Source organism: Triticum urartu, chromosome 7A (assembly GCF_056163025.1).
Source record: "Triticum urartu cultivar PI428250 chromosome 7A, HENAU_Tu73, whole genome shotgun sequence".
NCBI lineage: Eukaryota > Viridiplantae > Streptophyta > Magnoliopsida > Poales > Poaceae > Triticum > Triticum urartu.
The window spans coordinates 714,488,727-714,516,632 of NC_141879.1; the positions used below are offsets into that span (position 1 = coordinate 714,488,727).

Here is a 27,906-nt window from a genome sequence, read left to right on the forward strand (position 1 = left end):
TCTTGATGATCTCAACTATGACTCGTTTTGGAATCATTCGGCCACCAAGACACGGAGGAGGCCGGGGAGGAGGTCCAAGAGGTGGTGGCCGAGGAGGAGGTGGTGGAGGTGACCGAGAGGATGGTGATGGTGGCCGAGAGGGTGGTGGTGGTGGTGATGGTGGCCGAGAGGATGTCTAGGTTGATTTCTATGCCGAGGACGTCGTTTAAGTGGTGGTGGCCGAGAGAGTGGTGGTGCATGCCAAAGATTGGCTCGATCCACAACATATACATGTTATGTTTGTGGTGATTTTGAATCAAATATTGTGTTTCAAGTGATGCCCTTTGGGTGAACTTCGCATGTTTAAATTTGAAAAACGTGGTGATGAAACTTTATGTTATGACGCTCATTGATGTCCATGCTTTAATTTGAATGATTTTAAGATATGTATTGTGCAGAGATTGTGTTTGTGTGGCTAGTATACAAAACGGCCACAAATTTGATTTTACTCCGCTAACTATAGGGGATCGGCTATGTGCAGCCACCGTTAGTGGAGTAAAATTTTACTCGACTAACTTTACTTCAACTTTTACTCCACTAACTTTTAGGGGATCGGTTAGATGTTGGTTGGAAACTGGAAGATATATGAGTGTAGAAGTAGAACTACTATTGATCTAAGAAAATGTTCTCTGAATGTAGCCAATCTTCTATGTTTATGCAAGTAATCATTATGAGTCAAAATGGATATGCCCTGAACAATGCATGCAACAGTAAAGTTCCTCTTTCCGTGGCTCAAAGTTATGAGTAGTATACCTTTCAGGTTCATGTAGAAAAACACATGGTCATTTCTGCTATTGTTCCTTGAGTGTGTATTTTCTACGTACCTCAAAACATATTCGTTTCTTCTAGAGAAGTAACCATACTCCAATAGCACGCCTTTATGCTCTAGGAAATAGAAGTAGTATATGCAAAACAAGCTTCAGCTTGTGTAGAAGGACCAAAATAGGCATACTAGTCTCTCTGTCCTTTAGTTAATTATCATAGAATCATATATATGTTCTGGTTTTAGTCCAAAGACTCTTACAACAAGGATCTATAGAATTAAATAAAGCTTAACACTGGCACCAGTAGTTGATCAGTTTAGTAAATGTGCACCAGTACTTGATTGTTTCAGGTCAGGAGTAATCAGGAAGAACTAATCTCGCAAAAAAAGGAAGAACTAATAGGTTCAGTCGTGGACTTGGACAATGAGGCGCCATGTTTGTTTCTTCCCGTGAATGAAAGGGGTAAATTTCCCGTGCAATTTTACTTCTGTGTGTGGGTAAAACCCCTTGTACACATGAAACAGAGCAGGAGCTACTAGATTCTTGCTCATGTTCATGTTCAGGCCTTTTTTCATGTCAAGTACTATGGTTTTTTTTCAAATTTTACTGGTGGATTTGATGCAATTTAAAATTCCCTTTATCAACTTAAGTATTTGAAGTTATTCTTAGCATTACTATTTCCTTCTATGATAAATGCAACTAAAATATTGATGCGACTTTTGCTGCTTCCTCGAACTTTACATTTGATAGTTTGTATACATGATTCTCATCATATTTGCAGGGCAAAAAAGGAGCCTCAAGTTCAACCAATATCAAGTCTTACTTTGATGCAAGTCAAGTCAAGCCACAAATTGCAAAATGGCAGTCGTAATTTGATTATTTGGATTTTGCTTTATGGATCTGCTTATGATTGTGTGCCGCAACTTGTTCCCGACAATTGTAATTTGATTCATTATGCGGATTTTACTTTATGGAGTTGTTTATGATCGTGTGTTGCAACTTGTTCATGACGTTGTAATTTGATTTTGTAGATTTTGCTTGATGGAGCTGCTTATGGTTGTGTGATGCAACTTGTTTTATGTTCGCATGAAATTTTAATTTTGAAAAGATGAGTTTGTTGCATTTTCTAAGCCATGATTGGTCTGGGTTTATTGAATTCTTGCCAGAGTGGCAGGCAAACAGGATGTACAGATCATTTCAAGTGTCACCTGAACATGATATTTTGATTTGGGATCATGATTCAACCAAATGAAATATCAGCATACATTGCATTTCATTTCATTTCCAGCAAATGAAATGAGAGGTGCCAAACAGGTTGTTAGAGTTTTAGCATTTTTATGTTGTAGATCAATGGCACCACCTACTCAAGTTTCCAGTTTTGCATTGAAATCAATCCTTGGTAAATATAAACCTGTTGTAGAAATCCAAGACTTGTTCTCAGGCATGATATAAAAGAACATGTTCTAGAGGAACCACTTTGAGAGGAACATGCTGAAAATACTAATGCTGCTGTCTGGAACGCCTGTGGGGGGCTTGTTGATGAGTTAACTAAAATCAGTTGCCTCACTCTTGCATGCCTCGATCCGGGCATGCAACAACAGTTCCTGAAAATAGAGGCTTTTGGTATGATCGAGAGTCTCAAGGGTATGTTCAAAACAGAAGCAATGACCGAGAGATAATGTCCAGAGGCCCTTGATAGAGTGCAAGCTAAAAAAGGTGATCCGCTTAGTCCACATGTGAGAAAAATTGTTGGTTACATGTAGACTCTAGAAAGGCCTAGCTTCTCTTTAGGCCCTGAGTTGGCCATAGATACAATTTTGGCTTCACTTTTGGCTAGATATGGCTCGTTCATCTTGAACTACTACATGCATGGCATGGATAAGAAACTCACTAAGTTGCATGAAATGCTTTAAGATGGCAAAGCAGGACATTAATAAAGGTGCACATCAAGTGTTGATGGTGCAGAAGCTGACAAAGTTTAAGAAGAGTTCTTGTGCAAAGAAAAAAGCTAAATCAAAGGGCAAGGATAAGGTTGTGATCCTCACTCCAGCTGTTGAGCCAAAGTCGGGGCCAGATTCAAAGACCATGTGCTATTATTACAAGGAAACTAGTCATTAGAAGAGGAAATGCATCAAGTAGCCGGAGGCCCACGGCAAGAAAAGTGGAAATACAACTTCTTCTTCTTCTCGAGGTACACTTATTGTATATGTTACAACCAATTATCTTGTTGATGTTTCTACTAGCTCTTGGGTACATCATATACCAGATCAGTTGTTCATATTTATAGCTCGATGCAGGAGATAAGAAGAACTACGAATGTCCCAAGAGGAGAAGTTGACATATGCGTCGGTGAAAGGATTGAGATGGACCTAGAAGGGGGTGAATAGGTACAATTACAAATTTTAATTCTTACTTAGCAATTTTAGGCAATAATGCGGACTATGAAAGTGAGTCTAACATTTGCAAATGTGGATCTAGTGCTAAGAAATATATTCAACAACAACAAGAAGAAGAAGCAAGGTCAGTAAGCACAATATATTGTAAGTAAAGACTAGGAGACAAATAGCCACAAGTAGGGAGTTATGGTTAGGGATAACCACAACTCCGGGAGACAAGGATGTATGCTGATGCTCACGTATTTTGAGTGAAGCTAGTAACCATTGGAGGGGAAGATGTTACCACGAAGGCTCGCCCTATTCTCCCCTTGAGACAACACCACAAAGGCGTTTGTCAACCACTAGCGGTAGAACTTGAGGTGGTGTCCAAACCTTCACAAAGTTTCCGGGGGTAATCACGGTTCCTCCTCGGAGTACTCCTACCGCCTAGGAGTCTCCAACCTCCAAGAGTAATAAGATCTAGGGGGGGAAACTTAAGACCTGCTCAAATCATGATTTGCTTCGTTCACAAGAAGGGTAAGGAGTGGATCTTTCTTTTGATTGGAACAACTCTCAAGAACTCTCACAAATCGTCTCGACCTAAGATTTAGTTTAGGAGAGTATGAGAGGGAGTGCTTGTGTTCTTGGCAAAAATGTAAGTGTAGTAGTCAACTATCTACCAGAGTGGGAGAGGTGTATTTGTAGTTCCCAAGAAAAGTGACTATTTGGTGCACAAACTGACCTGCCCGGATGATCCGGATATCTACCTAGATGATGCAGGCATTGCCCGGACAGTCCAGCTAGGAATCCGAATGTTCTGGGTGGGTCAACAAGAACAACTCACGGAAAAGAGGTCCGGATGTCCGGGGGGACTCTAGGTGCAACTTGAAACTGATGGTTGTGCAAAGGGCAGACCTGATGTCCGGGATGCCATCCGAACGATCTGGACGTAACCGGATGAAAATGCCATCTGTTTAGTCATCCGGGTGTAACCCTATGAACACACTCTCTGTTTAGTCATTCGGGCATTCCATCCGGGCTGCGGTCGGATGATCCGGATTGGGAACTGGACGATCTGGGCAACGCCTGGACGATCCGACTACCTGTCCGTATGATCCGACTTCAGCTCAAACCTTCGGGTGTCTCCTGGTCCTCTAGCTAGACGATCTGGGATAGAGTCCGGATGATCTAGGCGATGCCTGGATGATCCGACAGAGAGACCATGTAGATGCATATTTTGACTTGGGTTTTGGCTAAGTGGTTTTTCTGAGTGCAATTAAGTGAGGTACTGGTAAGGACATATACGAAGATGGGTATGTGTAGGATGATAGTGACATGAAGATAACTTGAGCAAATCTTGAATGGACCCCTTCGATCCCCTCTTAATAGTGCAGAATCCCTGTAACTCAAGGTTAAATGAAAAAGCCTACGCTTCTTTTCTTATTATAGTCATGCTTGAGTCATATCTCGTTTTGATGTGTCCATGGTACATATACAATGATGCCAAAGGGACGAACGTCCTGTGTATACACTTAGCAAACATAATTAGTCCCCTGTATGTATTTCTTCATCAAAATCAAAGTATGATTAAGGGCATGATTGCACTTTCAGTCGGGAATAGAGCAACAATTTCTGCATTAGCTGTCGACACCATGCAATTTAATTTACCTTTAGGATTTGTACTGAAACTCGATAATTGTTATGATGCTTCAACTTTAAATTGAAACATTATATCTGCCTTATGCTCTATGAGACAAGGTTATGAATTCAGTATCAAGGACAATGGTTTTTCTATATATTTGACTAATATATTTTGTTTCTTTGCACCAATTGTGAATGGGTTATTCATATTAGTTCTTGAAGGTGAATCTGTCTATAAAATAAATGTCAGGACTTAAGCCTAACATATGCGATTGCATAGTTCTAGATTAGATACTTGAGCCACTCATCATGTTTATAATTGGACGGAGCCGGGTATAGTATATGAATTACTTGAGTACTCTCCACATCACACACGCCACTATCGTAGTTTCCCCGCTCGATTCTCACTACTAATTAAGGGTTTCCCATGGACACGGTCACAGTAAGGGTTCTCCGTCAATCCCCTGTCAATTGCAAAGGCGGGGACGAGAGGATATTACTCTCACCTCTTTACCCCTATATCCCAACCTTTACAATGACATTAACATGCACCATGGCCATACATGGCGGATATGCTGAGTAGGGGCCCTTCACAACATTAACGAAGGTTATCAAATCAAACATTCAATAGAGGATCTCATATATCTATAAGCGTCCAACACCTATACATACTAGGGTTTACCCATAATCCTGAGAACTAAGGGGATTACTCAGACATGGAGATAACAAGCATTATATGAATGGCGGTGACAAACATGAATGATAGATCAAGCAATCCTCTTGGGTTCGATATTACAATGGAATGGAGATGAGATGGCAATGAAGATGATAATGGAGATGGTTGACATCGGCGTCTCCTTGTACGTGGTGTTGGTGATGGCGATATCCTCCTTGCTGATTTCCCCTTCGAACCCCTTGAGGCTAGGCCCTCACATTGAGGGACACAACGAGGCTGCCTCACCACCACCGCCATGACCGATAGGATCAGAAATGACCCAACATGCCAAGTTCAGGAAGAGGTGTCGCTGGGACACGAGAGGCATTACTATAGAGCGGTAGAGCACTTGCCGTAGCTTTTGGACACACAAACCAAATCTTGCTTGCCCGAGCTACCATAGGTTAAGGGAGCACACATCTAAACTGAGCTGGCCCGCAATACGCAAACGAGGAAGAAGAGAAATCACGACCGAGCAATAAGCCCCGCCGACAACATCGGCCGCCCCGTGGCCTCGTCCAATGGTGGTGAGGGGTTTAGAAGGGTTGCTTGAGGAGTGGCCTCCAGAGACGTTTCTTCTGGCATACCTCTTTACCGAATCAAACTACGCTCATGCACGTAACATTGAGTTCATTGCATATGTAAAAAAGAATATATTTCTGAATTCGCTGTCTTTATGTACACACCAGCTACCTCAGCTGCATAAACCGAAATAAGAATGAAATGCGTTTTTCCCTAATGAAAACAACAATTTGAAAAGGTCTCCGAACAACAAAGAAAGCAGATCTGCGAGGGCCCCTCTCTTCCTCTCCCGTCCAACTCCACTCCTCCGCCGTCCACCGCTCCCTCCACCGTGCCGCCGCCGGGCCTCCCCTTCCCCCGACGCCTCTCTCGAGCCTCGGACCGACGTCGGAGCGGTGAACTCCAGGTCAACATCGTCGCCCAGGACCCCTTTCTCTCCCGCCGATTCCTCGGCCGCCGCCGCCCCCGCCCCCACCGCCGCCGCCGCCGCCGCCACAGGTTCGGCCTCTGTAATCGCGTTAATCCATACGCCCAGCAACCACCGATGCGGCGATTTGTATTTCCGAGCATTATGATCCCCCCATTGCTAGCTAGGATGTTCATGGTCCGGTTTCAGCTTTTTATCCCAAACTCCCCATATCCTGAACATGCGATACATGAAAACCGCCATTCCCCGTTCCTGAAAAAGTTCCATCTCAACTGGGGCCAGATCCTTCCGCATTTGAGTATAGGCACGGTCTTAGCCCATCTTCTAGTAGTTTGTCAAGCTAGGGTACCCTTGCTTCTTTCTTTTTCTTTTTACAGCATATCCTGCTCTTGTTTTAGTATCACATTGTTTCAGTATACTTGTCTGCATTGCAATACCTTGTAGTATCTACAAAAAGTTGCTATGTTTTTATCGCGTGGCGAATAGAGTGGCTCGTACACGAACTTGTCATGAAGTTGTGTGTCCATGGCTTCAGCAGGGATGGGCTTGTGCATTCTATTCCTGCTATTGTGCTGACTGAATGACTGAGTGAGTGGTGTAGCATTTATCAGAGTTAATAACTGTTTTCCTAATTATAGAACATTCTGAACGTTGCCTCTTTTCCCCCTCTCAGTCAGTTTAATAATAGATAGAGGGGTCAGTCCCTTGCTGGCTAATTATAGGAGCATTCTAAACACTGTCATTCCCCTCATCTCTGTCAGTTTTACCCAGAGCAGAGCAGTCTCTCGATCCATCTGGACCCAATCCCTCTTTGCTGGTAAGGAAATCTGTCTTGCTTGGATCGCTGTTCGTTCGATTCGCTCTCTTGTTCTCTCTGCTGTGAACAATTAAATCTGTTTTCCTTCGAAGATCAATCAATCCCAGTCGACGCCATCCCATCCCATGCCCCCGTTTTGCAACTTCAGTACTACCTGACCGGGTTCTGTTCACATTTTTTCCTTTTCTTTTTTTAGATGTTTATTCACAATTCCTGGGTAGAAATAGTACCATCCAGCGGCGGTGCCAGGGCCTCCAGATCAGAATGTCAAATGCATCTTAGAATTTTAAGCTTCTCTCGTCTTGATCATCGCCCTTTTCTTTTCTTTTTAGAGTAACAGGGAGATCACGTCCCCTGTTCCATTATGCATGATTAGTTGATCCTGGTCCTGACTATGTTGCTTGTCACGCATCTATAGGTGTTTGATCACAGGTTGAAATGGACCCTCCAGTTGCCGATCCTGGACCAACCAAGGATGAAGGTCAGCAACACATATCAGAATGACGAACGTTGTTTATCAACTTTAAGTCACTGATGGTGACTCCAAGTTATATGTTTGCAGGTGTTGGATCTAAGGGTGAAATGGATCTTCCAGTTGCCAATCGTGGACCGGTGAGGGATGAAGGTCAGCTTCTCCAGTGCCCATATTGTGATTCCGAAGCAATGCACAAACTAGCGCAATTCTTGCTCCCTGGTTTGGCTGCGGTCTGTGTCGACGGTACGACGGGTGATCTGTTCAGGAGCCCGTCTGTTGTTGCTGTTGACCTCAGGCAAGAAATGGTGGACTACGTTACACAAAGAAGTGAAACGTTCATAGCTGATACTCTCATTGAATCGGAGGTGGAACAAAACGCTGAGAATCAAATGCCAGATGACCCTTATGAGGTCATATCAATCTTCATGGATGATTTCAGTCGCACGAAGAGGAACATCATTGGCCATGTCTCTGGGTGGTTATTGAGCGACAGCCGCGAAGATAAGATCGATGATTTTGTCCAGGAAATGGATATGACCCGCTTCTGGCCACTAGAAAGGAGAGAAGGGATCGCCGAGGTCCTCCTCAAGAATGTGGACATTAAAACTAAGTTCCACTGCCCTGAGAAATATGAAAACGAGGAACGTCTTGCTGATCACAAGGCACAGTGTAGCTTCAGGCCTGTCACTTGCCCAAACGATGGATGCCGAGCGAAAGTTTCTGTCCGGTGCATGCAGAATCATGATGCAGCTTGTCTCTTCAAGATCCTTCAGTGCGAGCAGAACTGCGAGAAACGGCTTCTGAGGCGTGATATGGATAGACATTGTGTTACTGTCTGCCCCATGAGGCCCATGAAGTGCCCTTTTGGCTGTGATTCTTCGTTCCCTGAACATAACCTCGAGGAGCACTGTTCAGAGAGTCTCCAGCAGCACCTGCTTAAGGTCCTTCAGGTGATTCACAAGAAAGGTTTGACGGGTGATCAGCTGAACGACCGTGCTCTAGAGCTGGAGAAGGTTAGGCTTTTGATCTTGCAATTTGCAAAGTGTAACATATCTTTCTTCACTACCCTCTTATTTGCATTTTGTATTGTCATAAATAAATATATATCTTCGAAACAAATGAATAGACTGAACATGTGTTATTACTAAAATGATCTGTACTTTCTGCAGTCTGAAGATCGTGGTAAACTGGCTAAAGCTCGGGATGCAAGATCTCTTACTAATATTGTGAAGGATCTTGAAGCAAAGAAGACACCACCAAGTTGATTAGCTTGAAGGATCTAATATATGCCAGAAATGTGAGCTGGATATTGGCATGGATTAGTTGCAGAGTTGTTTCCACACAAAGTATATAGAGAAGTAACCTAAAATTTGAGTCTTTCTGTCACATCTTTTATTTTTCGTTATGATTTGCAGACAATCAGTTAGGTTTTTCCTGCGTGTTTTTGTTTGAACGGAAATCAATCCAGTTTTTTTGGATGTATTTTTTTCCGTTATTGATGTATATTTGCAATTTTTGTTTCTATGTAACAAGAAGTACATGAGATGATAATGTATTTTCTTGAACAAACAGTTCTACGCTTGATTAGAGCTTGGAGTGTGTGTTCTAGTTCCTGGTGGTCCTTTGGAAACATAATTGATATTTCGTTCCCTATTACAGTTTCTACAGCCCCATTTGCAGAAGCTCGTGATCATTCAACCAAAAACTCCAGCACCAGCCCACCCACAAGGGTTTTTGCCACAGGGCAGATGCCCAGCCAAACATTCAAAATGCATTTTCATGCCATACGACTCCTGTTATGGTAGGTTGCTCAGTTTGATATGGAGGCATTGTCCATGAAAGGTGGTAAACTTGTCTCTGGGATGCAGTGTTTTTCCTCCTGTACTGATTTGTAGCTCATGTTGTTGACACTGGTGGGAAAAAATAACGGACTCACTGTAATGCTTATGTACCCTTTTGGGAACTGCCGGATAGATCATATTGACATTCCGATATATGTATTTTCCAAACTTATTTATTAGTCTGTTGAAAATTTGACAGTGGAATAAAATGGAAAATATTTGTACTTCATTCATGGTTTCTTGAGTTGTTTGGAGGGCAATTTTTGGTTTGTAGCCTAAGGTTTTCATGCCATAACACCTCAGACATGTGTTTGGTTCATTGTTATAGTTGTGGCTTTGCCACAATTCCTTAACTGTATAGTTCACATGCTAATTAATACTATAATTCTTGCCAAATCTTGTGGTGAACATTTTGTTCGCCACACTTTGCCTAAGAACAGTCGTGCCAAAGTTAGTCATCAACTAAACACAATCTGAGAAATAGGGGGCATGCCAAACTTTGATATGTGGCCTATGAGTAGTTTGATCGATTATGTTTTTGTCAAGTTTTTTTAGCGTTGTCCAATGCAATTTTTTTGTTACAATTCTCAATTACAATATGTTATAAAACCATAACAGAAAAGGGCATACCACAAAAGGAAATCTTCAAGACAAATCCAATGCGAAAAATTTCCAAACAGGCAAGTGCTATCCTTTGAATAGATGAAGAAGAATATTACCAAAAATCAGCATATTTCGCTTACAAAAGTGTAGGACCACTTCAGCCCCTATCATAGAGATGTAGAACAAACTTTTTCCTCCAACTTTCAACTTCCTTTTGAAATTTAATAGATTATAATAGAGTAAATAAATGTGTTGTAGCTGGGCAAAAAATAAATATGATAAGTGCCACATGTATCGCACGAAGGCACTCGGTCCAAACGCCTTAATCACCATTGGATCAATTAGCATATGAATATTGAAACAAAAACCAGCACCCACACGTGTGGCACCTAAGAGCATCTACAACCACTCCGCGTCCGGGTGCGTTCGTGGACACTCATCGGTCAAGCCTCAGATAATGCAATTCACATTCAGATACCTCAAATTAGAAACCTCAAATCCATATTATTACATGCAACATAGTGATTTTTAAGCGGAGCTCGTCCGGTCGGCGACTCGCCGTGGCCATGCCCTATGGCCGGCTGTGCTCCCCAGAGTATTGGTCCGGTCGCCGGCAATGTAGAGTAGGGCAGTGGACACGAGCCGGCTGAGGGGACTCAAGGCGTCGTCGTCTCACATGCCCTATACTATTCCTTGTCGGAGCCCGAAACCCGTTGGGTGCCGGTGGACGTCAGATCGATGATGGATCCATCATGAGACGAGCCGTCGACATCCACCATGACGTGGTTTGCGGCACCCGGAGTGGTGCACCATACAGGGCGCCGGAGAATGCGACTCCACCTCGCCAACGCCCACCGGCGCGAGCGCTGCCGCCACCTCCAGCGCCCGCTGCCACGCACGGCGGGCATGCCGTGCCATTCATGTTTGTGTCGGACAACACCCATGATGCATCCATGGCCTCGGTGTGCCAACAGAGGGGTTGCATGTCCGCCACCACGTTCGAACGTCAGACGGACCGCACCGCCTTTGGTGAGGCCGCGGCAACTGCCCTAGCATTGGATTCATGCGCCATTTGGGCGGACGTAATGGATTCCCGACAGAAGGAGTCTGAGCGCCGGCGTGCACGGGCCTCCTCCCGAGAGCGGCGGAGCGCAAGCCGGACGACCATATCCTCCTTGGGGCCACGTGGGATGAGCTCGGGGTTGGCGGATATGGAGGTGAAGGACTCGGATCCGCCGCCCACCATGCCAGAGATGGTCGGACGCCGCCGGAGATGAGCTTGGGTGGAGGAGGGGAGTGGAGTCACGTGGCTAGGGTTTGGTCCGACCAGCAGATGGGGAGTAATATATGTGGGGTCGGATGGGCCAGTGTGGGCCGTATACGACGTGGCGAGAGCGTCCGGGCGTGCCCATGGGCCCCCATATCCGCCCCATATTTGGGCTTGATATGAGGGATGCAGATCAGTCCGAGCGTTTGAGGCCCGTTTGGGACGACGGGCTGGGTCAAAAATTCCGTGACCGGTCAGTGACCGGGCAGCACGCCCGGACATTTGAGGAGGGTTTGGGATGCCCGATTGTAGATGCTCTATGGATTCGTGCCACACGTTTTCCCTTCCCGTTCACATATGCATGCATATAAAGAAGAAACAGATGATGGCAGCATGAATCCTTTTGTTCTTTCAAACTTTAAAATGGTTTATCTCTTAAATAAAAAGCTGATTAAATTTCTTTTTTCACCTTTTAATTCACCGCGATGAGATCTTCAAAATTAGATCACATATTGGTATGCTTCGCCAACTTTTTTGGGGGCAAACGTTACCATGTCTATAGCACAAAAATTGCCATGGTGTTTACACTACAGTTACCATCTGTTGTTTCAACTATCTTTTCTCCTAGTTTTGAAGCTACCATTGCATTTCAACTACTTTACACTCATCGGGCGAGGGTCCTGGTGAGCTACGGTGATGACCCGTGGACCCCGAGCAGATATGGGGGGGGGGGGGGGGGTGATGCGCGCCATGGCGGGCTCCTGGGACACAAATGCGTCAAGGAGATTCTTAGGTGTGTCTCGACGTGTGGTGGCAGGGGGAGAGGGGTTGTGGGTCGGGTGGAGAGGTCGGCAATGTGGTGTTGCGCCCGCGGCGACTCTTTTTTCTGTCCATGGCAAATCTACTATACACACCTATCACCCATGGCGAACTCTTTTCCCTTTTTTGTCCAATGCAAATATATTTTTTTCATGGCAATTTAAGATGTGTTCTTGCGATGGCAAATAAACAGGTGTACTTCATGGATCACTGAAATGTTTAGTAGCTCATCACGGCAATTTTATTATTTTGACCATTGCAATTTTTGTTTTTTGGCCATGATAGTCAATTTTTTGGTATGAACCATGGCAAATTTAGTGCATGGGTCATGGCAAATTTGAGTAATCCACCATGGAATTTTAGTACTTTGGCCATCCCTATTATTATTTTTCTATGAACCATGACAAAATTAGTGCATGGATCATGACAAATTTGAGTAATTCACCATGGCAATTATAGTTTACGGTTAATGTCAACTTTTAGTTATTGACCATGATATTGTTTTAATAATTGATGATGATTTTTTTAATTATAAACCATGTCAATTTGTAGCTTTTATGAGATTAGGGCAAGTGTAGTCTACACATCACGACAATTTTACCTTTTTCGTACATGGCAAAATTCATTTATTTTGTAACATGTTAAATTTTACTTTAAACTTAGAATAAAAATAGTCGAAACATATCATTGCAACTTCAGTGCAAATACCGTGGCAACTTTTGACCCAAAAAAGAAGTCATCAAACAACACCGTGGATGCCACTTCAGGTCACATCCAAGGCTCTGTTCGACACCATTGGGGTACCATTGAAGGTCAATGCAACCGATGGTCTAGTTGTGATCTAAGTCAACCATGCGCCACCGAGCAGTGTGAAAAAGAGTATGGGCCTATCATCCAAGATCTTTTCAAGAAATAAAACAAGAACTTTGGTCAGAAGTCTTTCACATTATTTCATTGCTACAAAAAAATCTCTAGCAATAAGAAGTGGATTAGGAGAAACTCAAAGACCACACCAAAGAGATTAAGGTTAATTACACCTATTGAAGGTGTTGACAAGGACGATAAAAGTCCCAACAAAAGAACAAATGATAATATGCAAAAGAGGGACATAAAAGAGGAGCACTCAGCGACACATACAAAGACCAAGAAAGCCTTGGAGGGCGAACGAAAGAAAAAAAAAGGCGACAAGATGAGTTGGAAGAGAAGAAATGCAGGTCAAAGATTGCGGCCGAAGAGAGGAAGTTGGAAGCGGAGGAGCATATTATACTAAATATTTTTACTTATTTTATACTATCACTAGCCTTATGTTTCCGTTGATACACCTTACAATCTTGGCAAGTTATTAAATATATGTGACAACATTTCACACATATATTTATATTATAGCTCAAAATTGATCATTATGTATACATGTCAAACTCTTATCGGTACACATACAACAGTAGAATGGTGGAACTCCATTTCTTCTTCATGTTTTTGTAAATTTGTTTTAAAAAAATTCATTGAATTAATCTAAATCTTGGCCAAATCACATTCACCTAAGCTGTAATTTGTGCCACTTAGATGCACGATGGTGTGTTTATATGTTTTGTGTCTGTTTTTAGTATCTTTAAATATCATGATCAAGATTTTTTGACAACGTACAAGTCCAAGACAAATATCATAAAATAGGTTTGCAGAGTAGGTTTATCTAGTTTAGGTGTACCTAAGAGAACAATTGAAAAGCGTATGAGGTTTAAATGTTGTCCTTGAATTATTCTCGCGCCGTCAAATCCACGTTGCTTGTTTTATCATGGTTAAATATTTCATACTTCTCCTTAAGCCTCATTCGACAAGCCGGTGTTGACATGGTTTGTAGACTTTTTGCGGGTCCAGGCTGAACATCCCCGAAATTGCCCTATGGACCATTTGGAACAAAAGACTGTCAAGATGTTTGTAAAAAGGCGTGAATAGTTTGATGTTTGGAATGAAACACTGGATCAAGGTGTTGTCTATGTAACTGAAATTTGAGTTTTCTGTATCCACAATATGATGTTCCAGCAATTATGATGTTCCAAGAAACTAAGATGTTGCCTTGCCTAAACTAATTCCAGCCATCTATCATCCAAAGACCGAGGATGATAGATTAATGAGGTAAATACATCAGGAGTCATAGAACTTGCACGCGACGGTCAGTTTGGTGTACAAACTTGTAAAATACGTGTTTCTGGTCATCAAACTTGCACAAACGTTCATATACGGTCACATTTCATATACGCAGACGTATCTGTGGCCTATGTGGCATGCCAGCATGGCCAGGGCCCACCGTAACCCCGCGACGCATGGTAGATCTGCATGCTTTTTCTTTATTTACATATTATGCACCTATTTTTTAACTTATTAAGCCCCTAAAATAAAATGATTTTTTATTTACGTATAAAGCCCCTAAAATGAAATGGAAAAACAAGGGACGGTTCGGTTACGAACTAGGGACGTGCCCCTACTAGGCTCGGGTTAACAACCACCAAACCGATGATCATTCATGTCTAGGTAGCACAAATAATTTTTGTATCATATAAACACGGCTGAAAAATCAATTTTACAAGAAATGTAACCCCAAAAAAGGAAGCACCGTGGCTCGACTATGTGACCTCGTGGTCAATGTTAACTAAGATTACCACCGGGTTTTGAAAACACAACATATCCAAATGGGATAAATATTTTTCATGTTGTTATTCCTTCTTGTTCTATGTAAGAAAAAAAATATTCTTGTGTTTGTGATATTTAATAAATGTTTATGTGTTACAAAAAAAAGGTGTGTGACATTTAAAAAAATGTTTAAACATTGTAAACCACATTTGTGTAATTAAAAATGATACTTTGCATTTTTAAAATGTTCGTGCATTCCAAAAAAACTGGTCATGACATTTTTTAAATGCCTATACAATGTATAAAATTGTTTGTGTAGCTTAAAAATGTTTGGTACCATCCGAAAATGTTAAAAACATAGTTGAAAAAAGTTTCAAAACTTGTATTTGAAAAAAATGTTAATCATATGTTTAAAAAGTATTAAGCATATTTTTTAAATACTCCAAACATAGATGTATACCGGAGTATTTAAAATATATATATGTGTGTATCATAACATAGATGTATACTGGAGTATTTAAAACATCAAAACATATGTGTATCATATGGAGTATATGTTTCCATACACATAAGTTTCAAAACCTGTATTTGAAAAAATGTTAATCTGGACGTGTTGTGTTGATTAACATTTTTTCAAATACAAGTTTTTGGAACTTTTTAAAATGTCGCATACCTTTTTTTGTAACACATAAATATTTTTTGAATGTCACAAACACAAGAATATAAATTGTTTTCTTACATCTGGACGTGTTGTGTTGTCGGTGGTAACCTTAGTTAACCTTGACCACAAGGTCACATGGTCGAGCCACAGTGCTCATTTTTTCCGTGTTACATTTCTTGTAAAATTTATTTTCAGTCAATGTTTATATGATACAGAAATTAGTCGTGCTATATAGATATGAATGATCAGTAGTCTGATGGTTGTCCACGTGAGACTACTGGGCATGTTGCAGCTTCCAAACCCCATATCGCTTGTTTTTTCATTTTATTTTTAGGGGTTTAATACGAAAAAAGCCAAAGGCTTCTCTGCAGATCTACATGCTACAACGGATGACAATGGGCCCTGGCACACTGGAATGCCACATAGGCCATGGATACATCCGTGTACATGAAATGTGACCGTATATGAACGCTCGTGCAAGTTTGATGACCAGAAACACGTATTTTACAAGTTTGTGCACCAAACTGACCATCACATGCAAGTTCTATGACTTCGGGTGTAATTACCTCTAGATTAATTGTAATCGTTAATTTTTAAATACCATGTGTTCTAAACAATTGGATTATTAGTTGATTGTAAACGACTATTAATTTACAATATTACCATCCGTGCCCACTAAAAAAGTACTTCAGTAGAAAGAGGACTTTGACTGGAAGACAATTCAAGGAAATTGGCTCATGTAATCCAGTACCCCTAGGGCTTGAAATACCCCTCTCCCAACAAATCCTTGGGGACTATGACAGTATGACTAGTTACTTAGCGGTCATAGGTGCTATGTCCAAGCTGATAGCATGATTCAAACTTCAAATATCGCCTTTACACATATGTGAACGTGTTTCAATACAAATGAGATCAACATAATTATTTAGTCGATCAAATAATGAGGTATTAGAAACTAATAAGTTACCAGCTTATATCACTGCCGATCATGGAGTTGTAACTTGAGAAGTATCTTTTCACTGGTCAATCAATAAGGGAATATATGCCGAACTAGGAGATTCGGCTGCAAAACATATCTTCTTTTTTCTTTTCTTTTTTTGCGATGAAAAACATATCTTCTTCGGAGGGCCATAACAATGGGCTGCACTGTTCCCGAATTTCTAAGCCAGATCACTCACACTCTCACATAATTGAAGGTTCCATCAGTCAATCAGTGCATCGTCATGGGAAACTGTTAACCAGCTCAGCTAGCCAATACACCATGCGAACACGGATCGAATTCTGCCTCGCAAAAAGGAAAACAAAAAAGAACGCGATCGGATTATTGAGTATCATTGGCAGCAGAGCAACCACCAGTCAACGAGCAAGTTTTTCTTTATTTTCAAGTTCCTTTTTTTTTAGAACTGGGCCTAGCCCTCAGGAGCCCATCAGTAGCCACAAGTCCAACACGAAACAGGCCCACGTCCCAGCAGCCCGTAAGCTGCAGCAGCAGCATCTTGTCTTGTTTAGTACCACATCGACGCCACAAGAAGATTAGAGGAGGAGGGCTGGCTACATTAAGACCCCTAGGTGCGACATTGCAACATACTTACCTGGACGGGGTCGACGGTTGATCAAGAAGGGTCGTGGCCTAGATCAATGGCTCGCATTGCATTTGGTGAGTGTGTTGATCTACCATCTTCCCAAGTGGGAGAATGGACGTCATAATTTGTGGTAGAGGAGGTACGCGTTCGCGCGGCCCCTACCAAATCAAAAATGTAAAATTTAGTGATCTTGCTTTATTACTTGACTTGATTATTATTTTCTACTTTTTGAAATTTTGATTTGATAATTATTTTCCTCCTGGATTTTTAGTTCAAACAAGAGGCAATTTGAATGGAAGAAAATGGGCAAAATGCAGCACCCATCCCAGACACATTCCATATTTAGCAGGACTGTGGGTTGCACTGCTCTCATGTTTCCCAGCCAGATCCTCACACTCTCACATAACTGAAGGCTTTATCAGTCAATCGGTCCATGACCATCAGAAAATGTTCAGTCAGCGGCACAGAAGCTTGAAAAAATAAGAAATAAAATTCAGAGTAACCTATGGCGATTACATAAACACGACCGTTTTAGCAGTGTGTCTGCGTCCATGACATGTTCCACGAGTAAGCTCTCTCACAGATGAATAATAAAATGAAATGAAATCAGCCTCACAGATAAGATAGACAGACTTGTTATGGTATATTGCTATGGTATTGGTATTGATCGCTACCACTGTACCAGTCTTGTTCCCCTTTATAGCAACGGTTACGCCAGTGGATGCATCTTTCAGTTTTGTGTATGGAGGCTAATCTGTAGCTGAGTTCCTGATCTAGTGCTGCTGCTTTCGGAAAATGTTGCGTAGCCTCCTATCTGGGTAATATTGATGCATTTCCTATCTGTAACTTCTTTATGTGACAGTTTCTTATGTGGATAATATTGATGCAAGGTTCTGGCTTGAGCGGTGGTTAAATGTCGGCGCACCAGAACTTGATCAAATTATGCACCAAAAAGAATTGCTGGATGGACGATGGATCAGACACCTACCTGGACTACTACCACTGTTCAGTTTACCAAGGCGTGGAATGATGCGTGAATGCATATCCCGGGTTCAGTTGGTCCAAGGGCAGCCAGGATTGTGTTTCCTGGAAATGGACTGCAAATGGCGTGCTCTCCTCGGCGTCCGCTACTCCGCCTACGCCTTGCAGTTGGAGGGATGTTGTCGACCTGCTTCTCGGCATCTTTTGTCGTTGGGCGCCTGAAGATGCTTCGCACTTGCTGGCTAGGTGTCTTTGAGGGCTCATGCTAAACCATTGTAGGCTACCAGCAACCTTGGGCGACCAACGCAGGTAACTCTGTCATCCCCAACAAGAAAGAAAGGTTGGTGCAATCTATTTGGTGGAAAGAAAGAAACGAGAGGATTTTCCATAGCAGAGTTTCTTCGGTAAATTCAGTTTTTCCATCTTGTCATGGACAAGATCACACTATGGAAGGTGGCCAGCCGTCCCAAGATACTGACTGAGTAGCCACATAGTTGAGTCAGTTATCTCCAAGATTCCGTCGATGAGCATCCTCGGCGAAATTTATGCAAATCCTGGGAATCCCTAGAGTCGACTGTCAGGCTTCTGAAACAATATGCTATGTGAAAATAAGCAGCGAGATGGCCAAAAATAGAAAGAAAAAAAACAAAGCGAGGAATCAGTACAGTGATCTGCATCTATATGTATGAAAAACACTAGGGGCAGACCAGTTGACCATCTGAAAATTTTAGTTTGCTAGTGGTTCTCAAGTTGCCTTGTTTGGATCTGGAATACAAGGAAATGAGGTCCGTCAATGCTGCGGCACAAATCTAATACAAGCATATCACAAAAAAAAAATTGTAATACAACCGTCAAAGTTCTATAAATACAAGTGGTCAGAGTTTTTCTTATGGTTAGAATTTTGTGCTTGTGTTGTGTCGAATTTTGTTTTTCAAATCCGACTCGGGCACGATTCCTTTTGCCTCCTCTCATCTTATCTAACCTGAAGATCAGTCATCGACACACGCACACGCACCCAGCCATCCATCCTTCTCGATCTTAGCCATGGATGCATCAACACAATCCATATGGGGTGATCGCCATCGAAGGAGACCGAGGCGTGGTGGCGTGGGTCGGCTCGAGCATCGCATCCTCTTCTGTGACATGCTCTCTGGGAGCCCCATGATCCACGGCCCCATCAGCCTGCTGCCGCCGATGCCTCCCAGTAAGGGGGTTCGAGACCGGCGACCCACATGGCAGCCGGGACGTGGCTGTCGTCGTCCGCTCGATTAGGTTCACCTATCTTTAAGATTTTGAATCGTGTTGATCTCCTTGGCAGGCTCCTCTCAATTTAAGATAATAAAATATTGATTTTACATGGAGTGTCATGTTAGTTTGGAGCTAAGATTTGAGTAAACCGCGGGCCAAAACTCAGAAATAAATTGCTTCACGTTCAGATGCATGGAAAAAAAATCTAGTTCCGTTGCCCCATTACTATATGGTTTAGATCCAGTGACCAATTGCCAACAAATTTAAGCTACTTTTTTGTTAAGTTGTTCTAATTTCCTAAGTTGATTTGATGGTTACTAAAAAAATAATATTTATCTTATATTCTTATAACATAAAATCTATTGAAAATTTATTAATAATGTATCAATATTACAATTAATAGAAAAAAGATTTGGCATGTTGCTTTCTCCTATCGGGTTGGACAGTTAATCGCTAAAAAATAATTAGTTTTCCTTGGACTAGATAGTGTTCTGAGTATTTTAGAAATCTCCGTTGAATGCTAGATGTTAAGTCATAAATTATTTTTCACGCAGAACAAATTAAAATTTACTATGTAAGTTTATAAAACTTTTAGACTTACATCATGTCTTCAGGCATCCGGAGCATAGCTTCACCCATGTGTCTTGTCATCGGTTTTTAATTAACAATTATTTAGATGGATTAGGATTTGCTCTAACTTATTTTCCATCATGTATAAATTCTTTTTGTATTATTATTTGTGATTAAATTAATAATAAACATTCTAAAAAGATCATTTATATCAAATATTTTTACTTATTTATAAACCATTCAGTCAGTAAGTCTTACATTTTTTATTCATACAACTTAAAATCCTTACAACTATATATCATAAAAGTCTTTTTGTTATCATATAAAAATAATGTGAGGGGGTTCAATTTTTCATTATTATATTGTTATTTTGTATAAACTAGCTACGGACATTTTGTTGAATAGATTATCTATATGTCAGCAATTAATATAAAAAACATAGCATATTGACGTTCACGTATGGTATAATTTGTGTGCCACTTAGATGTGCTAGCGTGTTTATATGGGTTTGTGTCTATCTTTAGTTATCACAATGCACAAGTCTATCAAAATATCCTGAAAAGATTTGTGGAGTATATCAAGTTTAGTTGTAGGCCTAGGGCATCTACAATGGAGAGGCGCTTGTGTGGGCGTTTAGAACATTAAAAAAGTATTTAAAGAAGAAGCATCGATGGAGGAGTCTCTTGGGGCAACGCATGAGCGCCTATTTGAGCGCTACCGTACTCAGCGGAGGATTTGTAGCGCTGGTTAGAAAGGGCCATGCGAGCGAAAAGGAGACCAGGCGCCCGACGACTGCCTTGGCATCGATGCCAGGCAGAATCCTGGGATTGATCGGGATTTAATCAAAACGGACAGGAATTGAAACCTAGCGCCTGGTCTTAGCACCTGCGTTGTAGATGCCCTTAGCAGACAGGGAGAGGGAGAGGGAGGGACGGAGGGAGAGTGAAGCCATATAATATGCTGACAACGGTTATTACTATAGTGCTACTTCCTCTATTCCATAATGTAGTGCATATTTTTTTTCAAAAGCCAAATATTACAAACTTTGACCATGTCTATAGGCAAAAATATGTACACTAAAAATACCAAATGTATATCTTTGGATACATCATCAATTATATTTTCATATTGTATAAATAGTTTTCTCTGCAAACATGGTCAAATTTTGCTTAATTTTGCTTTTTCAGAAAATCTATACACACTACGTTATGGAACGGAGGGAGTATTGTACAACACCACAATTTTACGTCTTACATTTATTATCTGATACGGCTGCAAATAAAATAGCTCCGATAACAAGTGCTAGCTGCTATGCAACTTCCATTATTGCAGGATCATATCATTTCAGCTCGATTGTCTCGAGTCGAGGCTCATCTTTTCCTCCATGTTATGCTCATCAGCAAACAGGAGGTGTGCATCTCTACCGTTGTATCTCGTACTAATGCCCGTTGGCCATGTCTTTGAGTAGGATATGCCAAGCCTAAAGACAGATACAGAACATTCCTAGATTCCACTACCTGTAACGCTATCCTTTGGTTCTCTATGCAGCCAAACTGTCAGGTCAACTATCACCAAGGTTCTATCTAGAAGAGCATTATTGGCATACTTATGCAGATCAAGCAAATCCCTGAATGTGTTATCTGTTGGGCTTCTTGTGGCAAACATCTCAAGCAGCAGTATGCCGAAACTATAAATATCACCAGGTGCAAGTGAATCCGTGGATGTGTCATCTGTTGGGCTTCTCCCAGCAAACATCTCAAGCAGCAATATGCCAAAACTATAAATATCACCAGGTGTTCAGATCAAAATGCCTTCCCTATACTCTGGAGTTATGCAAAAAGTTATGTGGTACCATGCCATATTTGAATGAAAAGTAAAAGATGATATTATAAGTGTTTCAGTCACCTAGACCAACATAGCCTATGAAACCTCTAATACCGGTCGAGCTATATGAAACTTGCATCCCTTCCTTGTAATTTCATGAAGGATCCTTGATAAGCCGATGTCTCCAACTCGGGCGCTCATGTCTTCCGCAAGAAGAATTGCTTGGCTTAAGATCACAATGGATTACATGTGGTTGACAGAGGAGGTGATGATGTTCAACTGCATCCATGATATCGCCAGCAATATCCAGCCTGTGAGCAAGGCTGAACGTGTTGCTTCTAGTTAGTTTTTGACACTTCGGTTGAATCCAACCATCTAAGTACCATTAGACATAAACTCAAAACCATTGCCTTAAACTCTCGACCTTCAGTATCAAAACTTGAGCAACATGTTATGATCTTTATTAGATAATGGTCCCATATCCTTCTCATGGCCTCACATTCAACCTGAAAACTCTTGTAAGATCCGAGTTGCTGAAGATCAAATACACTTATAAACTGCACTGTAACTTCCTCTCCCAAGCATACTAGCTTCTGAAAACCCATTAGTTCATATAAATAGCGCTTGTTATGGATTCTTTCATGAAGAATAACTGGAAGTGACAGCAAGATTGCTCTAGCTATTGCTAAAAAAATTAAAAGAGACTTTGGCAACCTTTTTTTGTTCTTGTTTAAGGGTCAAGTGGAGCATGGAGCCAAGTGAAACCGAGGTGCGCCACCACACAAATTGATATTTCTAGCAACTGCTATGTAAGTAATGTTTCTAAAAACACTTCCGTGTGGCACCTCACCTTGCAAACTACTGAAGGATACATCTAATTGGACAATGTTGCAGATTCTGTAGAATTGTCGATATTACCATGTTAAGTTGTTGTGTGCTAGGTACAGTTCCTGCAGGTTTCCAATATTACCAAGGGCACCATGAATATTACCAAAGAACTTATTCACAATAGATCCAGGCAATTTTCCACCGAAAGAGTAGCCTCCTAGTGTCAACCACTCTAGATTTTTTTTTTTTAAAGAAGGATGACCCCCGGCCTCTGCATCTGCCAAAGAGGTGATCAATTCCCACCCCTTGTTGTCATTTGTTTCAAGCTTATTGTCAATGAAGTCTAGATACTCGAGAGGTCTCTTAGATTCTCAAATGTGGGAGGCACATACCCACTAAATCTATTATGCCCGAGGCCAAGTGTTCCGAGGAAAGATATATTGGATATTGAGGAAGGGGTGGTTCCTGCGAAGTGATTATCACCCAAGCCAAGATATTTCAGTTTGGGGAACTTGTTGCCGATATCATCTGGAATGTTTCCGCATAAAAAATATTTGACCTTACGTCAAATGCTTAGCGAGGACCAGTTGTAGAGAGAAGGTGGGACCATAAGAGAGAGGTTGTTGAGATCGAATAGGCACATGCTCTGGATGCTGCCGAGCCCTGGTGGGATTGAGCCTAGGATCAGGTTATTGGAGAGATCAAGCTTTTGCAGATAGGTCAAATTCAGCAGTTATCAGTACAGGAAAATCATTTTTTGCCTTGTGTTTGTTTCCCAATACGCCGAGATGTCGCCGCGAGCCGTTGCGCGTCCATCGTGAGGACGCCCCAGGAGCTCTGCATGTACCACTCCGAGACCGGGCCCTGGACCACCAAGAGGCCGGCGGGGCCGCGGAACGTGCCATACTACTAGCACTGCACGCACAGGGCGTTCGCCATCGGAGGAGACCGCGGCGTGGTGGCGTGGGTCGGCCTAGAGCGGGGCATCTTCCTCTGCGATGCGCTTGCCGAGAGCCCCACGGTCCGTGGTCTCGTCCGCCTGCCGCCGCTGATGCCGCCCAGCGAGGGCACAGTGCAGCCGCGACGTGTCCATCGTCGGCGGCTCCATGAGGTTTCACCCAGCTGGAGATCCGCATCGTGCCGGGGTCCTTCGTGGACGACGGCCGCGTCGTCTTAAACGGCTGGAGGGTCGCCACATGGAGCATGCCTTTCAACGGCGCCGACCCGATGTCCATAGCGGCGGCGCCGGCTTGGCGCAGGGACTACAAGCTCGACTCGGGCAAGATCTACGAACCGAAGGTGCGGTCCGACGCCGGCCCGGCACCTCCGCCGACCCTGCGGAGGCTCCACACTGGCATGCCCGTCCGCAGCCTGCGAGACGACTGCATCGTTTACTTGCTTGGGAAGATCGACTACCGGGACAACGAGCAAACGGCGTGGGCGCTCGCCGTTGACATGGAGACCAGGACAGTGCAGGGAGTGGCCGAGTTTGGGGCAGGCAACACCATTGGTTTGGGCCAAGCCTATATTATTGCCAGTCATGTCTCCAAGTATCTCAAAATGTAATTGACTCTTGTTGTGATTTACTTGCTTGAGGCAGCGTGGTCTTGTTTTTGCTTCAAATCAAGATCTCAAATACAAATGTAAGCACCAGGACGGTACTTAATTCTCATTTATGCTACCCCGCAAGTGTTGCAAAACCAAACCACATGCTCGACGACTTTGTCGTGGCAATGGATCAGAAAAATAACTTCCATAAGCCTGACCATAGTGTTGGTATCTTAGCCAGTATCATGCACTTGGGATTAACAAATAGGCTGATGTGGCAGAGAATTAAAGAAAAGAAAAAAGGTTATAGTAATATAGATAGATAGATACTGTATCATAAAAGATGTTATGTTACTTTGTGTCATGCATGACAATGAATAAGATCATCTATAATTCTACTCTATAATAGTATCATATACAAGTTATTTGGTACTCTACTGCACCAAGCAACTACGAAAATTTGTGCAGGAAGTGACAATCGTATTGTATTTCTCTACTTTGTTTCACCGGTTTTTCTTTAGTTTTTTCGTATTTTCTTTTTTCTCTTTATTTTTCATTTTTTTTAAATTCACAAACTTTTTTACAAATCACAGACTTTTCTTAATGTTTTTAATATTTTTATATCCGTGAACATTTTTCTTCAATTCATGAACTTTTTCCCAAATTCGTGAATTTTTTTTTCATATGCATAAAATATTTTCAATTTTTATGAACTTTTTTCAAATTTGTAAGAAAAAATGAAAATCTATTAAATTTTCATTTTGAAATTTTTCATAATTCGTGAACTTATTTCATTTTTCATGAAAAATTACAAATTCATGCACTTTTCAGAATTGGTGCTCTTTTTCAGATTCACGATTTGTTTTTCAAATCCGTGAACTTTTTTCAAATTTGTAAACTTTTTTTCAAGTCCACGCACTTCATAATATTTGTGAACTTTGTTTCAGCGATGTTTTTTAAATTCGTGAACTTTTTTACTTTAAGAAAACAGCAGTGAACAACAAACCATAAAAAAGAAAATTGAGGGAAAAAGTGAACCAATGAAAAAGAAAAAGAAAATTGAGTGAGCTTAGGACGCGAGCAAGCGAGCGATGGACACGAGCGAGCAAGCGACCATCGGCCTGTGTTTGGTCAGGCGTAGTCGGCTAGCGCCGCCATGGAAGGTAAGTAGTACTACATGCGCCAAAGAGGAGGTCTCGCTCAAATATGCAGCGGGCCAGTAGGACTATTGACATTATTTAAAAGGGTCCGTCTATGTCACATTTAGATGTGAGATAATATCATCTCACATCTAAGTTTTTTTTGTCCTATTTGTTTGTCCTGTTTCTTTGATTTTAATTTGTCAATGCCCAAAACTAAAAATTACCTCGTGGTGCGTCCGCCTTGGTCACCAGCCTATACGCAAATCTGGTCACTAGCTCCCCTCGTAAAAAAAATTCTGGTTGATAGCTACCGGTACAAGGAACCTGATCGCTAGCTTTTTCTAAATCGCTACTGAATTCTCTTCCAAAAGTGCTTACAAGCATTGCTTCAACAATCTTCAGCTTTCACCAAGGCAAAGACCCAAAATTGTTCCTATGCAGGTCATTTCCTTTCTTAATCAGGTGTGGGAGGATAAGCAAATGGCACCAAGAGTTCAGACATTTGCTTGGAGGCTTCTTAGGAAAGCACTTCCTACAGGTAAGAGGGCAGGTAGGTACTCCAAACATATCAATGAAAACTGCTCTAGATGTGGACTATTAGAAGATGAAATGCATATGTTGTTTCTCTGCCCTTTTTCTAAAGCTGCATGGTTTTGCTATCCTTGATTTATTATAACGGAACCTCTGGCTAAAAATTATCATTCTATTCCTGATATAATTCGTGCTTTGATTACATCTCAACATATAAAAATAAACTTGACTACTTTCTATACTTTTCTGTGGTGTATTTGGAAAGCTCGGAACGACTGTCTATTTTGCAGCAAATTATGCAAGCCTTCCTAGGTGTATGCTTCAGCAAATGCAATAATTGAAGCAACCAATTTAGAAGATAAGAACTTCGCTCAACAACAAGAAAGCGATAAAGCTCAGGAGCAGTTGCAGGCTTCTTCAACAACCACGCATACACATGACTGTAATAACCTTACAGGGAATGTCATCTTTTGCGACGCAGCCTGGGAAAGACGCACAGATTCAGAGTTGGGCCATGCTGGCTTAGGAGTAATCATCACCATGCAAGACAATCGGCACCTCCAACGACTACACGTCTCTGCGCTTTCGCCTCCAGTTTCATCACCCCTCCAGGCTGAGACTTATGGGCTGCTACTAGCTACTAAGTTAGCAGATCTTCTGCAGGTTCAGAACCCTCACTTTTGCACCGACTGCTCGGTGTTAGTTTCGGCGGCAAGGTCATCAACGGTATTTGCTGCTCCAGGATGTTGGGAGAACAGACCTCTCCTTGCAGAGATCCAAGCCTCTCCCTCTTTTAGTCGTAAGAAGATCACTCACATCAACAGAAGCAACAATGTAAAAGCTGATCATCAAGCTCGATTAGCTTTGCGGATTCAGTCAAGGTCCTTAGCTCTTCGTTGCTTATGTACACAAGCAGATCAAGGTCAATGTCCCGGAAAGGACATAGTTTCTGGTTCTAGCATGAGTCCCTTCATGCTTCTTTCTGTAAAATGCACCTGATCATCAATAAAGTTTTCTTGTGTTCAAAAAAAAATTGACTTGTTAGCTTTTGCCTATCATTACACATTTACAAGGACATCTCCCAGAGCTAGCTTCTAGGCAACCAACGATTTATTTTATTTTTTGCCTTTATGTTTTTTGCATTTTTCACTATTATATTTTATAATTAATTTTTCCGCAAAAAATATATTTTATAATTAATTTTCAGTAAAGAACAAAATTTCATCAACACATATTTCAAAAACATGTTCACGAATTTACATAAGTTTTTTCAAATTATAAAAAATGTTAAGGAATACCAAAAATGTTCTAATATATGGTGAACAATGCTTTATATGATGATCATTTTCTAAATACACACTAATTTTTTTCCAATACACACTGAACATTTTTTTGATATACATGAACTTTTTAATATATGATGAACTAAAAGTGAAAAAATTTATATACATTGAACTAAAAGCGAACAGGAAAAAACAAAATAGAGAAAATATATAAATAACAAGACAAAAAAACACATTTTGATTTGCTTTGAAAAATTGATCAACATGAACAATTTTAGAAAAATGAACTAATTTACAAATTTTGAAACATGTATTGAAACTTGTGAATTTATGAACAAACAAAAAATTATCAGAATATAAAAAACAATGAGATCAACTTTTGAAAATATAAAATAAAAAGGAGATGAAAAACAATGAAGAAACATGATAAATAAAAAAGCAGAAAGAACACGAAGAAAATGAAACAAAACAAAAAAAGGTATCCTAACTACTTGGGCCGGCTCATCTGCAGTTTTTTCGCTGACTAGGGCGGACTTGAAACTAGGAAAAAAATATTGGACCCCCAATGGCAAGTCGAGGGTGGACTCTCAATTGGGAACAAAAAAGGTCGGGCCCCAGTTGCGAGTCGAGTTTGGACTTGCAACTGGGGACAAAAATGGTTGGACCCTAATTGCGAGTCAAGGGTCGACTTGCAACTGGGACTAGAAAGGGTCGAACCCCAGTTGCGAGTCGACGGTGGACTTGCAACTGGGGTAAAAGGTCGGCCCAGTTACG

General features: G+C 41.6%; 1 protein-coding gene, 1 non-coding gene and 1 pseudogene across 2 annotated transcripts; all 3 read left to right on the top strand.

Moving 5' to 3' along the window:
• Positions 1-6,289: 6,289 nt before the first annotated feature.
• Positions 6,290-9,842, top strand: LOC125521926 (uncharacterized). Its single transcript, XM_048686989.2, has 4 exons — positions 6,290-6,554; positions 7,719-7,781; positions 7,863-8,788; positions 8,945-9,842. Exons 2-4 carry the CDS (start codon positions 7,739-7,741, stop codon positions 9,038-9,040), a joined length of 1,065 nt encoding a protein of 354 aa, XP_048542946.1. The 5' UTR covers positions 6,290-6,554; positions 7,719-7,738; the 3' UTR covers positions 9,041-9,842.
• A 7,336-nt stretch (positions 9,843-17,178) lies between these two features.
• Positions 17,179-17,338, top strand: LOC125526201 (U1 spliceosomal RNA). The gene has a single exon (XR_007291617.2). It is a non-coding gene; the product is annotated as a U1 spliceosomal RNA (small nuclear RNA).
• Positions 17,339-25,175: 7,837 nt separating this feature from the next.
• LOC147962065 (uncharacterized) lies at positions 25,176-26,848 on the top strand (annotated as a pseudogene).
• The last annotated feature ends 1,058 nt before the right edge of the window (positions 26,849-27,906 follow it).

Bases quoted from the DNA above. Each gene is read 5' to 3' on its own strand.
- LOC125521926 (XM_048686989.2), top strand. From the start codon at position 7,739: ATGGACCCTCCAGTTGCCGATCCTGGACCAACCAAGGATGAAG. The intron at 7,782-7,862 runs GTCAGCAACACA...ATATGTTTGCAG, and splicing joins TGGACCAACCAAGGATGAAG to GTGTTGGATCTAAGGGTGAA. The intron at 8,789-8,944 runs GTTAGGCTTTTG...TACTTTCTGCAG, and splicing joins GTGCTCTAGAGCTGGAGAAG to TCTGAAGATCGTGGTAAACT.